The sequence below is a fragment of the Molothrus aeneus genome, chromosome 33, assembly GCF_037042795.1.
Source record: "Molothrus aeneus isolate 106 chromosome 33, BPBGC_Maene_1.0, whole genome shotgun sequence".
Taxonomy (NCBI): domain Eukaryota; kingdom Metazoa; phylum Chordata; class Aves; order Passeriformes; family Icteridae; genus Molothrus; species Molothrus aeneus.
The window spans coordinates 1,646,758-1,661,589 of NC_089678.1; the positions used below are offsets into that span (position 1 = coordinate 1,646,758).

At 37.9% G+C, this 14,832-nt stretch overlaps 1 protein-coding gene across 2 annotated transcripts in view; it reads left to right on the forward strand.

The window, feature by feature from the left end:
* Window positions 1-555: 555 nt before the first annotated feature.
* RAB3GAP2 (RAB3 GTPase activating non-catalytic protein subunit 2) overlaps window positions 556-14,832 on the forward strand; it is a 43,838-nt gene continuing 29,561 nt past the window's right edge. Inside the window, exons 1-4 of one of the 2 annotated variants that reach the window (XM_066568475.1) lie at window positions 556-664; window positions 9,397-9,464; window positions 12,630-12,753; window positions 14,355-14,436. In XM_066568475.1, coding sequence (XP_066424572.1) covers window positions 556-664; window positions 9,397-9,464; window positions 12,630-12,753; window positions 14,355-14,436 — 383 coding nt within the window. The remainder of the gene's footprint in view (window positions 665-9,396; window positions 9,465-12,629; window positions 12,754-14,354; window positions 14,437-14,832) is intronic. The other variant, XM_066568476.1, reaches the window with a different exon arrangement.

The following is a 14,832-nucleotide window of genomic DNA, read 5'->3' on the forward strand; positions in this document are numbered from 1 at the left end:
GAAAAGAAATGGGTTGACATTAAATCTAAATAAAAGCTTTGTATTTGCAAGAGCCATCAAGACTGAAAGGAACCCTGTGCATAAAAGGTGTTTTCTATTCATCGAAGTAACATGGGGGTTTTGGGCTGTGCTGGTTCAATATTAGGTCTAGAAGGTAAAATCCAGCTGAGGGAGTTGGGGTGTTTAGCCTGGAAAAAAGGATGTTCAGAGATGATCTCATAGCTCTCTACAGCTACTTGAGAGGAGCTTGTGGAATGGTGGGCGATGGCACTTTTTTCCCAGGCAGCTAGAAACAGGACAAGATTAAATAGCCTCAAGCTGCGCCAGGGAAGGTTAGGTCGGTCGTCAGGAGGGAATTCGTTCCAGAAAGCGCGACTGAATATGGCAATAGCGCGCCCTGGAGGGCGGTGCCCTCAGCGCTCCCCCCTCAGCACCTCCCCTTCGGGCCCGCCCCCCGTGGCGCATGCGCCGTGCGCGGGGCCGCGCCGGGCCGGAGGGAAGTGTCCGAGCGTTTCCGGGTTGGGCGGCGGCCGCGGCTCTACCGGCGACGGGAGCATGTCCTGCGCCCTTGTGCCCTTCGCCCACTTCCAGGACCTGGAGTTGGCCCGCGACTTCCTGAGCCCGCACCGCCGCCAGGGCAGCGCCGCGGCTGGCAAGGAGAGCGGTGAGTCCGGCCCCCGGTGCGGGGCTGTGCCCGCCGCCCCCGCGGGGCCCGTCCGGCCGCGGGGCTGTCTGTCTGTCCCTGCGGGCCCTGCGCTCGCTCGGCGCCGCGCTGCCAGCGCCGGCCCGCTGGCGGGGGGCCGTGTTATCCGAGTGTTCGGGGTCGCTCCTGTGGCGCAGGGTGGGTGTTTCGCCATAGCTGCCACATCTCCACCTGCAAAGTCGGACTTTCCTGGCGTCCAGAAGTTTCAGGTGCGCAGCTGTTCGCAGGCGTCACTCCTTATCCCGTAGTGTGGAGGTGAAGTTCTTTGGCTACTGACCTTGCGTGCCCCAAACTTCAAAAGTTTGTAGGTTTCTTGCTGGGAGTGCACCTGGCTGAAGACGCTCTCCTAAAGACAACACGTTGTGCATTCAAGGTTATCTAGGAGCGCAGAACGTGCTGAAAGTGTACTAAAGGTTTAGCTTGGCAGCTTAAATTAAAAGACCAACGAATCCTAAAGCAGTTACAGTCTGAAATTGTGGACCAGGTTTCTGCTGTGTGAGGCAGTGCAGGCTGAGCTGCCTGACAGAAGCTGTGTTTTCAAGAGATCCATGCCCCAGCTAGAAACCACAAGGAATTAAAACACTTGTATTTGTTATTGCATACTGTGTTAACTGTATGGTGTGTGTATATAGATGTAAACCCCCCAAAATACACAAACTGTTGCTGGGTGATGTTTTTTGGTTTCTGGCAACAGTAGGGAAGGAAAGTGTTTGAAGAGGTTAATGAGGATGCTTGTAAATAATCCTCACAGCTGTGGACAGAGCTTTAAGAGAAAACATCGAGGTGCTTATTTTAAAAGTCTAAAGTGCCTGTGGGGGAATTAGAAGAGGGGAGACCATAGGATGGTTTGTGTTTGGACTGACCTTTAAAGTTAATCTAGTCCAACCCTACTGCCATGGGCTGGGACACTTTTCACCAGACCAGGCTGCTCAAAGCCCTATCCAGCCTGTCTTTGAGCACTTCCAGAGATTGGGCATCCACAGCTTCTCTGAGCAACCTGTTCTAGTTCCTCATCTTCTTTATTATTAAAAAATTAAACTTCATAATATACGATAGAAATCCGTTCCCCATTTAAAGCCATTGGTCCTTATCCTGAAACTAGTGGTCTTGTTAAAAAGATGACACAACAATTGTTAAAAACCTTTAAAAGTACATTATATGTTCATTTAATTAATTTTGCCACTAAAACTTTTGGGAGTAAACAGTTTTCTGCTGCTGCTGTTTTGTAACTCCAACAGTTTTTGAAAAATGCATAACAAGTTCCACATGGCTTTTCTTTTGTATCATTTGTATCTAAAGAAAAGATTCTGAAGCAGAAGGCTTTGGTTAGTATCTCTTGAATTCTGAAGATAAAAGCAGAGACTTTGTGTTTGTGTTTCTAAAAGTAGGTGTTGAAAGAAATTAAATTTTTTTTCTCTTATTTGATGATACATGAGAGGTGTTTGTGTAAAAAAAACTTGGCTATTTTATTGAAGTGGATTTGTCAAGTTGCAGCCATAAAGAGAGAATGTTTAGTATGTTGTAAAACTACCAAAATAATAGAAGCAAAGAAGAATGCATGGCTGCTGTTCCATTTTAATGAGTTGGCTGTCTTCTGGACTATTTTTATATTTGCTTATTCAGTCATTGAAGAAGAAGTGAGTGTTTTTCAAAATAATACTCATTTAGATTCATTGAAATCTTTTGGATTTATGCCTGTAATTTTTTGCTACCACAGCTGTTTTCATGGTTGAGGAAAAATAAGTATAAATGTCAGCAAGTGAGAGTTCCTAGAGTGGTTTAGACATAAGATTGTAACTTAGTGAGTTTTGAAGCAGAAATTCTTGATGCATTTGTGTTTCACAAGGGGGAAGTGCTGCTCCAACTTGCCTTGGTATCTTAAATTAGAAGTGAGTATATTGTGCTTTTCATCAGGGAATGCTTTGCTAAAAGCTCTTCTGTTGACAGAATGTACTGTTTTAAAACAGTAGTTTAATAAGGTTGCATGTTTAAAATATTTATATTTTATATTTTTTGCTCTACAGGGGAAAAAATAAATTCTAGGGTTTTTTGCTAATAAGTCCAACAAGAAGATGTTAATTTGCTTTCAAATCAAACTTTAGTTCTCAACTTAAGCGGTGCTAATTTTTATGCAAACAATTACATAAATACTAGCAAGCACATGTCAAAACTCTTAAGTATTTTTTTTTACCTGAGGATGAGAACCTTTCATCTGCTTTCTTGTTTTTAAAGCTAAGCTTCATTTGTGTGAAAACTCTTGCTAGTATATTAAGGTTGTAATTACAAATTATGTCTACCTTTGGAAAATAGATATATATTAAATATTTTTATATAACAAAGTGCATTTGAGTTAACAAATTATTTATTCATAACTTAATGTTTCAATTGTTAGTAGAATTTTCAAGAATTCCTGTCAGGTTTTGGATAACAAGTGTTTTTGAACAGATGCCTCTGGAATCTTCAATGTGTGGGGTTTAGGATTTTTAGTGGAGGCTGTAGGCCCTTTCTTTTTTTGTTTCTTAGTTATAGGGCAAGTAAGTTTTTAATGCTGTTTTAACTTTGGCCATATTTTAGGTCTAACAGAACTAACCAAAGTATTTTCTGTGAATGTATTTGCTGCAATAAAATTTAGGGTTATTATTGTAAAAGCAGTAACATTTTAAATGAAGAGAATTTGCTTGCTTCAGAAAATGCAGGCAGTATACATTTCTAAATCATGATATGATACTGTGACTTTAGTCCAGTTTTGAAGTTAGATGTCTTTGAGTAAAAAACCCGTAACTTGACTTCTTGTATTTAAAACAGTGTATTTCATTTATATAAAAGCTAATCTAGCTTGTCAATTTCAAATTTAACTTGAAAGGCTTAGCAAAGTGTTGCATATATTAAAAATACAGGTGTAGGTAAGTAAAAAAAACTGGATTTTTATTACAAGGGGACTTGATTTTTTTCCCCTTTCTTTGTACAGGTAAGCATTTAAACACATTCTACAGTAGAACAAGATGAAGGAAAGCATCCTATCAACTACAACTTCACTTAAGTTTTTCCTGTAGCCCAACAGGTTGTCTTGTTTGTGCAAAGGATACACTTGTCTGGTAAACTGGGAGGAAAAGAAAGCTGTCCTCCTCCTCTGAGCTTTGTGTGAAGTCACTTCTGCAGGTGCCTGTATCCTGCTCACTCAGTAAACACTGGAAGAAAGGGTTTGTGCGCTTTGTGCTTGTGTTATGCAATCATCTGTTAAAGTTGCCACTGATGCCATGCTGGAATAATGTAAGAAATGGTCAAAGACTGCTTGAGCTGACCATTGATCTGCCATGAAGCAAAATATAGCTACTTTTTATTGTCAATATTGGAATAAAATAACAGGTGTTGCATTGGATCTTGGCTCTCGTGCTTTAAGTAAATAAACCTGGTGTTACAGAGTGAGCTGGTTAAAGATACTTCATATGGAGTTGCTATATCTTTAGGAAAATGAAGGTTGGAGTGCTTTTTCATATTTTAATGAGGAGGACATAAGCATGAGAATTTAAGAGTCTTGGGAAAAGTAATGCTGCTAATGAGGCACAAATCCTCTGTGGAGCCTGAGCCTAGTGGTGTCTAAGTGGCTCTGAAAACTACTATTCTAACTGTGCAAGTACTGGGAATAGGAAGTGTTTGCACCACATTTAATTTGACATCTTGCTATGTTGAAGAGTTTTTGGGCTGCTGTTGGGTGGATCAGGAAACAGCTGTAACAGTTAACTTTCTCATAAAGCTGTCTAAAATAAAGGCAAGCATATGAAGGAAAAACTCCATCTTACTTGCAATATGTGATAAAGCTTTGCAGGCATGAGAGAATTTTAGCATTCAGAAATTAATTAATGGGTATTTACCTGAACAGGACAGAAAGTAGAGCAAGAAAGATAAAATTTTCTATAATCTTTATAAATTGAAGAATTTAACTACAATTTATTTAGAGCAATGTGTGTCTCTGTTCTTCTAGTACACTCACAACTCGAACTGTGTTTTAAAACATTTTATAGGCTTGATGACAGCAGTTCAGTGACATAGCCAGGTAGAACTGCTGCTAGATAAACTATGGGGGTGTTAAGATGAATCAGAAAAATCAGTGCTTTTGTATGTGCAAGTATTTTTAGTTCCCAGGTGTGTTGATCTCCTGTTACCTAAATGAAATTAATAAAAAAGCCAACAAACCCAAACTTGACCTTGAGAGTTCCCAAGCAATGATATCTCCATTTATGATAGTGAGTTTGTTCTTATTCAGGGGAAGAAAAAAATTGATCCCCTGACCTAAAGGGCTTCCTCGGAGCTACAAGGTGTCACTTTGCTGCTTCTTTTTTTCAGTAGAAGTGGTGGCTTAAGCCTATCAGAGAAGCTCCTTTCTGAAAATCCTGCCTTGTTACATTGACAGCAGTCTGAAAAGTGCTTTTCAGCTGAGTTCCTCTAAACAACATCTTTGGACTTGTACACTTTGCTTTTATCTGGATCAGCTGATTTAGTTCAGAAATACAGAAGGCCAGGCTTTTTATTTCAGAGTTGCCAACAAGGTTACAAAGAAAAAAATACATTACAAAATGAAATTCTAGACTGCATTCAGCATTACGGTTGTTGTTAACTGCTTCTGTATCAGTCTTATTGAATTAGTTATATTCCTGTTGAATACTCTTCTTAAAAGCTTTTTTTCATTGCCTCTTTAATCAGATTCTCCCTTTCCAGATTGTAGTATTTATGTTTAGTATTTCTTTCTTTCAGTTTTCCTGTAAAGGGTCATTAAAATAGGCAGTCTGCATGAATTGGGTTGCATCTGTAGCAGTTATTACATCTCAGATGTGGGGAAGAGTAAATGACATGCTCTCAGCATACCTGACAAAATGCTGTCAGAGTACTTTACTTGAATTATCTTCTCACTTGAGTTTTTTGCTGCTTTAACACCTCCTTTATAGCATGGCCTTCATTCTTTCTTGCTCTAACTTAAGGCATTGCCTGCATCTGAGAAAAAGTATGGAATACTATGTTTTGTGTGTAATCTGTTTAATTTGTCTTCTTGGCTTTTTTTCCCTCTGGTATTTCAAAATTTGGTTTTGGGGTTAAGGTAGGACTGTAAGCCATGGAACTTTGCACTATTACTTTAAAATAAAAATCTATGTAGTTCCTGGATTATTTTAAATTTAGTAATTTAGTCATTTTTCATTTTGTCGAAAGCAATTGTGACCTCCTTAAGGAAAAAATGCTCAAGTGGTTATTTTTGTATTTAGAAGACTAACTTAATTGTGCTTTTGGGGTTTTATTTCCCCACTTAAGGATGTCTGAAGTCAGAAGAGAGAACAAATATAAAACTAGTCTTATGAGAGGCTTCCTTGTGATGTTGGCAAAATAGCCTTATGTATTTGTGAGTCCTCACATTGGAGGAGTGCTCTTTGGGAATAAATGCTCTATGATTCCTGAGTAGCAAGAAGATTCTAAGCTGTTTCTAAAATTCCTTGGCCTGAAGAGAAAAGAAACTGCTTCTATTTCTTTCGTAATTATGCAATCCAGTGGTATCAGAATTGCAGTAAACATGCATGGAAGAAAACCTCCAACTCTCACAGTTAAGGAATAATTTTTTGCACTATTACCTAATAATGTTTTATATTCATAAAGCATGGATGGGCCTTCATTGCATGTGTCCAAGGACATCCTCCAATAACCTCTTGCATGGATTTTGAATGTAAATGTGAGGGCAGGAAGGAAAGGCTTCAGCTGCCTGCCCTAGGTCATGGTGCTGCTCTGGAAAGAAGGGCACTGGTAGTTCTCTGTGCTCAGATATCTGTTCTGTAATTTGGGAAGTGAGTAAAAACGTCTTTCATACTGAATTTGACCTGTTAAATGTCAGTTAGACCTCAGTTGTCTCAATCTGTTGTGATTTTTTTTTTCTCTCTCCTCTGTTCTTGTCTTTTTAAAAAAAACATGCTTATAGGTAAAAATTGTTCTTGTAGGTAGTATGTTTAATGATAAATGTGCTTAAATGAATTCTCCTATGTATTAACACCAGTGTTGTACATGTTCAGCATTTAAACCAGCTCTTAAGTTTCGTATGTGCTGATGCTATATGCTTCAAATTAAAGAATTAAGTGGTTCGTGTAAATCCAGTAGATGAACTTTTATTTTTGCAATCTCCATTGTAAAGCAAAATCTGGAATATTGCTGCTGCTTTATCCAAGTAAGGACAACTGTTTATAAGACATCTATTACTTGTCAGAGATAGAGTTGAATGGAAATAAAGATTTGTGCAGGAAAATTTGGGTTTTTTTGTTTTTTTTTTTTTTTCCTGAAGAGGGTCTGGAAAAAATGATCATGTTGTAACTGTTTAGGGCTTGCTTAGTTATTGGTTACTAGATAATGTGTTACGTTCCACAGTTGCTAGTTCTGATCTGTGATGTTACTAAAGGAAATGGTGGGGGATAATTTCTTAAAATCTTCATCATAACAGAACTTGGGCCCGGTGGACTTGGACTCTGATTGACCAACCTTATCAAGTGCTGATGGGTGGGAAAGGCTGTGCAAGCTGGCAGCCTTCATGGAATACTTTATAATTCTTTGGCACAGATGAATAACTGGTGCTTTGAGTTACTTTATGACAGTGTCTCCTCTGTCCATTGTTCCAGGGATTGTTGTCTATTGTTTAATGCCTTGCTTCATATTCATCACATAGGTGAAAACGTCAAAATAAGAAAACAATTTTAATTTAATTTCTTCTTAAATAAGAAACAATCTGTGGAAGGAAGGCAAGATGGATGCAGGCCTTGAGAAATATGAGTGATGGCACATCCTGGGGTGATCTATCCAATGAGGAGGATAGATATGAGGGAACAGGCTTGTAAATGCTTGCAAGCTGGAGAGGGTGCTGGCTTTGCAGATCAGGCCACACACAGTTCCAAAAGATCTCGGCAGTTTCGTCAGTGGAATGATGACTCACCATTACATCATTTTCCCATCTTTTTTCATTTATCCAGTATCATCCTAGCATAATGACAGCTGCCACAAAATTGTGGCTATTCACAGAGACAGCAAGAATCCTCACAGCTGCAGTTTTATGTTGTGGGTGTTCAGTCTCAGAATTGAAGTGGCTGAGGTTTCTGAGGAAGGTTGGTCTGCTCTGTGCTGCAGGGAAGACATTGGTCCCAGCTGTGTTTCTTAGATATGGTTCTGTTTCTCTCTGAACCATGGCACATGGACAGATTTCTTTCCTCCATGAATTTTATAGGAAGGAGATTTTTTAAAAACCTTTTTAGATAAAATGCAAACAGAAGTAGAGTTTTATTAGCTATCTTAATCTAAACATTGAAGTTAGCTACTGTTTTCTTCTTGTGGTTACTATATTCAACAGTATTTGCCATAATTTTCCTTTATATGTTTGTACACTGCAAAAATTTTCAACCTCAAATACGAGATGAGACTGTGACCCTTGGAAGCTTGTTGCTTATATACTGGTGCAGTTATATTTGCATTGATGATGATGCAGTAAAACTGCTTGGCTTGCCCATTTTGCAGATGGTACAGACCTCTCCATTTTACAGAGGTAAAATGGAGTGGGCATTTTGTCTTCTACATGCTCCTAAAATACCTTCTCGACAGGATTGGGGAAAAGTCTGTCTTAAATGTAAATTTTTTTTTCAAAGGTTTTTGTCTTCATTAGCCATACAGAAGATTTAAAATCTAGCTAAACAGAGAGATTGCAGATTTCTGTTTTGTTGTTCAGCCTTTCCTTGCTTCGTGGTAACAGAACTACAAGTTTTTAGACCAAATAAAATTGTTCTTGATACAAACCTTGTCTATACTGTTTGGCCATCCAAAATGGCAGAATCTTGCTTGCTTAGAACTAAATTTAAACTCATTTGAGACAATGTGCTTAAGCTTCTTCTTAAGGTCAAATTTGCCATGACAAGAGTTAATGGAAAACTTGAAAGAAATCCTTGGAAAACTCTTGGAGCTGACATTACTGCTTCTATTTTCACTCTAGTGCATGCTTGGATGGAAGTCAGTCCTTGGCTTTTATACTGAACTACAGTGATGTTTGTTGATTTATTGAGGGTCCCAGGGGTAATAGTGTCTGAGAAATGTACATCTGCTACTATTAAATGCCTGTGGCTTTTCAATTTATTTCAAGTTCTGTATTTTTAGGTGAAAAAGAGAACTTCCACATTCATTCTTACAACTAAAGAAGTAGGCCTGTCTCTATTAATCTCTGTTTTCTAGGTGTTTGAGCTATTTTGTGAGCTTTTGCTTACTCTGAGGTTTCTGAATGACATAATTGAAACTGATCAGTGTCTCATAAATTTTCCTCTGTGTTGTCATGCAAAGATGTGAATGACCAAGATCCCTCTTCTCATTTTCTCATTGGAGGCCAAAGCTTCAGCTTTTGCTTTGCTGGTAGGATCTACATTTTTCTGGGCTCAGATGTTTTCTGGTCACAGACGAATTTCCCTGTAACATTGTTCCCTTTTGTATCTTGGGTACATCTCCTGTTAATACGCTTCCATAGTGTCAGAAATGGAAGTAAATAAAATACAGAAAAATAAGACACTTCAGGGTTCTTTCAGCAGAACTTCTTTAGTATCTGTCATAAAAAAGTTGTAATGCATTAGTGAGGAAAGGAAAATGATCATTTTGTTGCCTATGCTGTACTCCTGTGACAAGTTTTTTTTTACTTAAAGCAGGCAAATCAACAAGCTGGGAAGATGGTGGCTGGGGAGCCTGGGATGAAGCAGAATTACAAGAACCTGTAAGTTCATGTATTTATTGCTAACTTCCCTATTATAGAGGACTTTTCCATTGGTTTGTGTGTGTGGTGTTTTGGTTTTTTTCTCCTATGTAACTCATCTGGGCAAGAAAGGTCTTGTGTTTCAAATGTGGCTTCTTGTTTGTCCCTTGTTCTGTAGTTTTTTTATAAATATAACTTGGATGTTACCTATTGTGATAATTGCTCATATTCTTGTGTTCTGTAGGGCTTTTCTCACCAAAGTATACACACATTTTCCTGTGCTGCTTCACCTGAGGGCATCCTTTTTGTCCTGTAGCTAGTCAGAAACAGTAGGGCATGGCAGTGAATCATGAATTAATATAAATCAAAAAATCCTAAATAATGAATTAGTGGTATAGACATCCTTCTAAGGATCACTAGTGCTCCTTTTATGTTGTGATGTGTGGATGGTGCTGCAGAAGGTTTTAAACTACCTATGTGGGATGGAATAGCACAGTTGCTCTTTAAAGGGGGAAAAACATTCCTCTGCACAACTCATTCTACTGAGAGTAGCAGGGCTGGTCTGTTAATTGTTTGTAAGGCTGAGCCTTCCAACTGCCAGCTGACTTGATGAGATGTCAGTGAGGCTGCTTGTAGAAATCGTTTGCACCTGAATGAATCATCTCAACAGAATTACTTGATTAATTCCCTCTAAGAGCTCTGAGGAATCCAGACCTCACCTTGATAACAAACCCTTTATCTGCTGTCTTTTTCTCAGTGTGTAGGAAGGATGCCCAAGCTGTTGGACAGTATCCTTGTGACTATTCAGCCGAGAAACCGATTTTTCAGCTAAGGTGACAGACAAATTGAAATGAGCATGATGTCTCCCAGGGATGAATCACTGACACTGTCAGGAATGGCAGGGTATAAAACCTTTTAAATAGGATGGGCACTCAGCTGCACTATAATTGTCATGAAATGAGTGTGTTTCTCAGGCCACATCTTTTCTTAGATGTGCTGTAATGTTTATAACTTCTGAATGAGTGGAACAAATACTTGGTTTTCTACTTTTGTTGTAATTTGATAGAACCAGCAGGCATTTCTAAACTGAAATAGTTCAGTTTTTCACTCTTTTCTTTAAAATGTCACACTTTTCTGCCAGGTGGTTTGCATCTTTCTTGCATCCTCTACTTGCAAATTTTCCTCTAAAGTTACCAGTGATTCCAGGCCAAACTTCAGAAAGGGTTTGCTATCATACACAGCAAAGAGGTTGTTCTGTGTATGAGCAAATAAATACAGGAGTCTGTGTGTCTGAACACACAGCAAAATGCGTGATAATTACTAGTAAAATATAACAATCAATTCCCTTGTTTCAGCTTTTAACTCTTTGCATTATGGTTGGTGAAAGATTCATTGTTTCTTGGAATTACTTGTGCCCTGGACAAGTATCTATTTCATGGAACCTAGCAATTTCTGAGAAGGCATTGAAAATTAAAAAAACATTGTTTTTTTATAAGGTGTCCTTTTATGGATCTGATTAGTTGTTTTGTAGGAATGATGATGTCTTTTCTTAAATACAGATTTTAATAATTCTGTCTTTCACCTTTGTTTGTTTTGACTAGTTCAGTGCCTTTCCTGTTTTAATCCTTAGCTTGTTTTTGTAGCTAATATGGGATAGTGATGTTTTATGTCTTTGTATTTCAAGTTCTTTGTTCATGCTTACAGATAATTTTAAATTTTCTGCCTGAAATAGTGTTGTAATTCCTTTTAATCTTCCGACAAACCTTTAATTTCTGTTTCTTTTTCCTCAGTCTGAAAATCAAGACATTAAAAATTAGTACAAGGCTTTTCTTTGTCTTTTGCTTATGTGTTTTTGCACGACACATTTATCTCTGCCACAAGGAGTTCAAATTGTCATTAGTATCTCAGATAACTTCATCGCCTTTTTGTAAAGTCTTGAAAAATGCCAGTAAATAGGGGGAAATTGTTGCTAAAGAATTTGGCATCCATCAACAGACAGAAATCACATGAAAATAGGTTCTCTTACACAAATTAGGAAATGGTGTGGACAACAGTAGTTAGCAATGCTTGTAGTGTGCTAATGTAGACTTTATCATGGATACACAGGGTATTTCTATGTGCACAATAAACATTTTTATGGTACAAGCTTATACAAGGAAATAAATACAATGAATAGCTGATTAAGAGCATGATATGCAAATTCTTCCTACAGTTTGGTGTTTATTTTTCTTCTGGGAGTAAATTGGCAGATTTTCAAGCAGTTGCAACTTTTCTGTAACAATAAATAGAATGAATCAGAAAATGATCTCACTGAAGTTGTTGGGTTTTTTTAATTTGTGCATAGCTGCTTTGAGATATTAGAGGATGGAGTGATATTTTGCAGAGCTAAGGAGAGGTAGGGTTGGATATGGAAGTGGAAATGGAGTCTGTGGACAAGGAAAAGCGTGTTGTTGTGATTGGATAAGAGGATGAATCTAACTAACCAGGAGTATCAACTCTGAGACTTAGCAGCAGTACACCCCAAGGTTGTTACTTCCTGACTTTGAACTATGATTAGCAGGAGCTACTTTGTTTGTGCCACAATAAAATGTTTGGCTCATTGCTCCAATGAAAAAAGATATAATTTTATTGCTCTTATACATGAGGATGGTATCTAAATGTTTACTTACCCATCTCGATACCCTTAAAACTTGGCACCATTTAGTTTGGAATTGTTTCCTTGTGGACTTACTTTGTGGAAAGGTGCCTGATACCTGGTGCCATGTGAATACCAGCTTAGTGACCTTCATATGTGCATGTAGTTGCTTAATGCTGATCAATGTATAAGCTTGGACAAATTCTTCATTTTGAGTATGGATTGTAATAACTAAAGAGATTCTCTCCACTTTCTAACTAATGATTTTAAAACTTTAGATCTCATTCTCCTTGTGTCTCTTTAAAAGGAGATGATTTTGAGTAGAGCTAGTGATGAGTACTTCTTTGTTTTCTGTTGAGTAAACACACAGAATTAGTGCAAGACTGATTTCTCAGGGCTTTTCATGCAAGTTGGAGCTGAAGTGATGTGGTCAGTAATAAAAAGTCCATTCAGTGCTGCTATGGAGGGCAGGCCCGATTGTTCTCATCAGTCTTGCAAGTTCTGCTGTGTCAAAAAATTGTTGCATTCATTGACTAAAGCTTTACCTGTAGGAAGAAGAGGAATCTAATTCCAAGAACCAGCGAAGTTACTGGCTTCAGGACTGTGTGTTGTCCTTGTCACCAACCAATGACCTGATGGTAATAGCTAATGAACAGAAAGCAGTCTTTTTAGTGCGTAAGTATCCATTCCACTGAGTGTTTATGCTAGGACACTTTATAGTAATGAAAGCAGTATTTGTTTGCCCCACTCTCTTCTGTTTATCCCCCAAGTCATACTTGAAGAATTTTGAAGTGTTTTGTAGTACACATCATGCATTTTCTAGGTGCTGCTTGTCAAGTAAGTTGCTTTACTTGACAAGTCAGGTAAAGAGAAGTCTTTACTTCTCAGCTGTGAAGACTGACTTTTGAGACTTCTTTTGAGAAGTCTTTACTTCTCAGCTGTGTTTTGATCTGTGGAAACTGTTTTGTCACATGAAATGCATACCCTAGTTGTTTTAAAATGCTCAGAGACATTGACATTAATTTTTCTCAGTAAGAAAAACTAAAGTTTTGGTTTTAGCCATTAGAAAATGCTTGACCTTAGTTTTCTCTTCCCTTAAAAATTACCTAAGCCAGTGTCCCTCTTGGAAAGGAGTATTAATGTGAATATTCTTGAAATTCCACCTTTGACAGAAAATTCTTGAATACCATCTTGAGCAATGGGTGGCTTTGTATTTTACTCTAAAGTAGGGTTCTGGGAACTCTTAAAGGTATCACTAGTAATGTATGAACACTGCTCAGCCAACTGCTGTTTATAGATATGCTGTTGTTTGGGGTTCTGGTCTTTTGATGGCTGCAGTGGGTGATGTGAGGAAGATGAAGGGAAACATCCTGATATGGGGACTATTATAGCATTTTAAAACAAAAAATCAGAGTGTTGAAACTCAGATTTGTGTAGTTAGGCAGATTGTATTGAGTCATTGTACTGCTTTGTCATTCCCTGCAAAGCTGTCTATTCCAAACCTGCTGTAGACCTGTTGCTAATTTGTCATCAAAATTGGAAAAACAGCAGTACACCTCATTAAATTCTTATTGGATCAAGCATAAAAAAGTGATTTAAAACGCTGGAGAATGAATGAATGAATGCCTCTGATGAACTTTACAGTGACAACTGTCCCCCACTGGGCAGAAGTGTCCCTGTCCCTCAGGTTTTAGGTGTCAGACGAATGGCACACAGCACTAACTTAGTTTTGGTTGTCCATTGACACTTAGGAGATGATTCAACAATCAAATGTCAGCTGTAACAGCACCCTGTGAATAACAAAGTATGACGTCTTCTAACCTTGAATTATGATGCAATGATTAAAGATTGTCAGATTTAATGTGGGTACTTATGTTCTTTTTGGCAGTTAAAATTTTCTATTCATTGTAGCTCATGTTCAGTAGTGTTCCCAGAAGTTTTTCCTTGCTTAATACTTTTTTTCTGAAGGATTCCTGTTTCCTGAATTGAACCTTTTAAAATTTGATGGATTACTGTATGAATATTTTTAAACAAAACTAGATATTTCAAAATTTTAGTGTCTTATTCCATGTAAATTTCTAAGAAAACATATGAGTCCTTTAGAAAAGTCACTAAGAATATGTTTTTACTTTTATGCTCTTCAAGGTTTGTAATTGGCACTTAATCTAAGTGTGGTAGGATGTATTGTACCAAAGAGAAAAAATAAAAATAGAACTATGTTTGTGAGATGCAAAACGTTGGAGTTTTATAGCTGGTGTCTTTATCCTTCATGGCAGCTAAATGGAAGCACAGTGACAAGGGAAAGGAAGAAATGCAGTATGCTGTTGGCTGGAGTGGCTCTTTGAATGTTGAAGAAGGGTAAGTGTTGAAATGCAGCTGTGATTAAGATGTTATTTTCATGTTTAGCAATTTGTAACCTGCTTTTTACTTGTTCTACTTTTCCTTTCATCTGAGTGCATTTGTGGTTTTATGTTTATTAGTGTTGGAAACAGAGTAACATGGTTCATGAGAAGCAGTATCTGCAAAGCTCACTCCTGTGTATTGTGTGGTATCACAGAACAAGTTCTTATGAATTAAAAGAATGGTTCTCTGCAAATCAGCATAATTGTGTGTAATTTAGACATGCTTTTTCTAAGTTCTTGTTCTAGAAGGGAAAAAAAAGTACTTTTTGAAAAATCTTTTATAGTAGAGATGAAATTTTCTTAGGGAATGTTCAACTGGAAATGTATGAAGTTGTTCTAGAGATACTTCTCT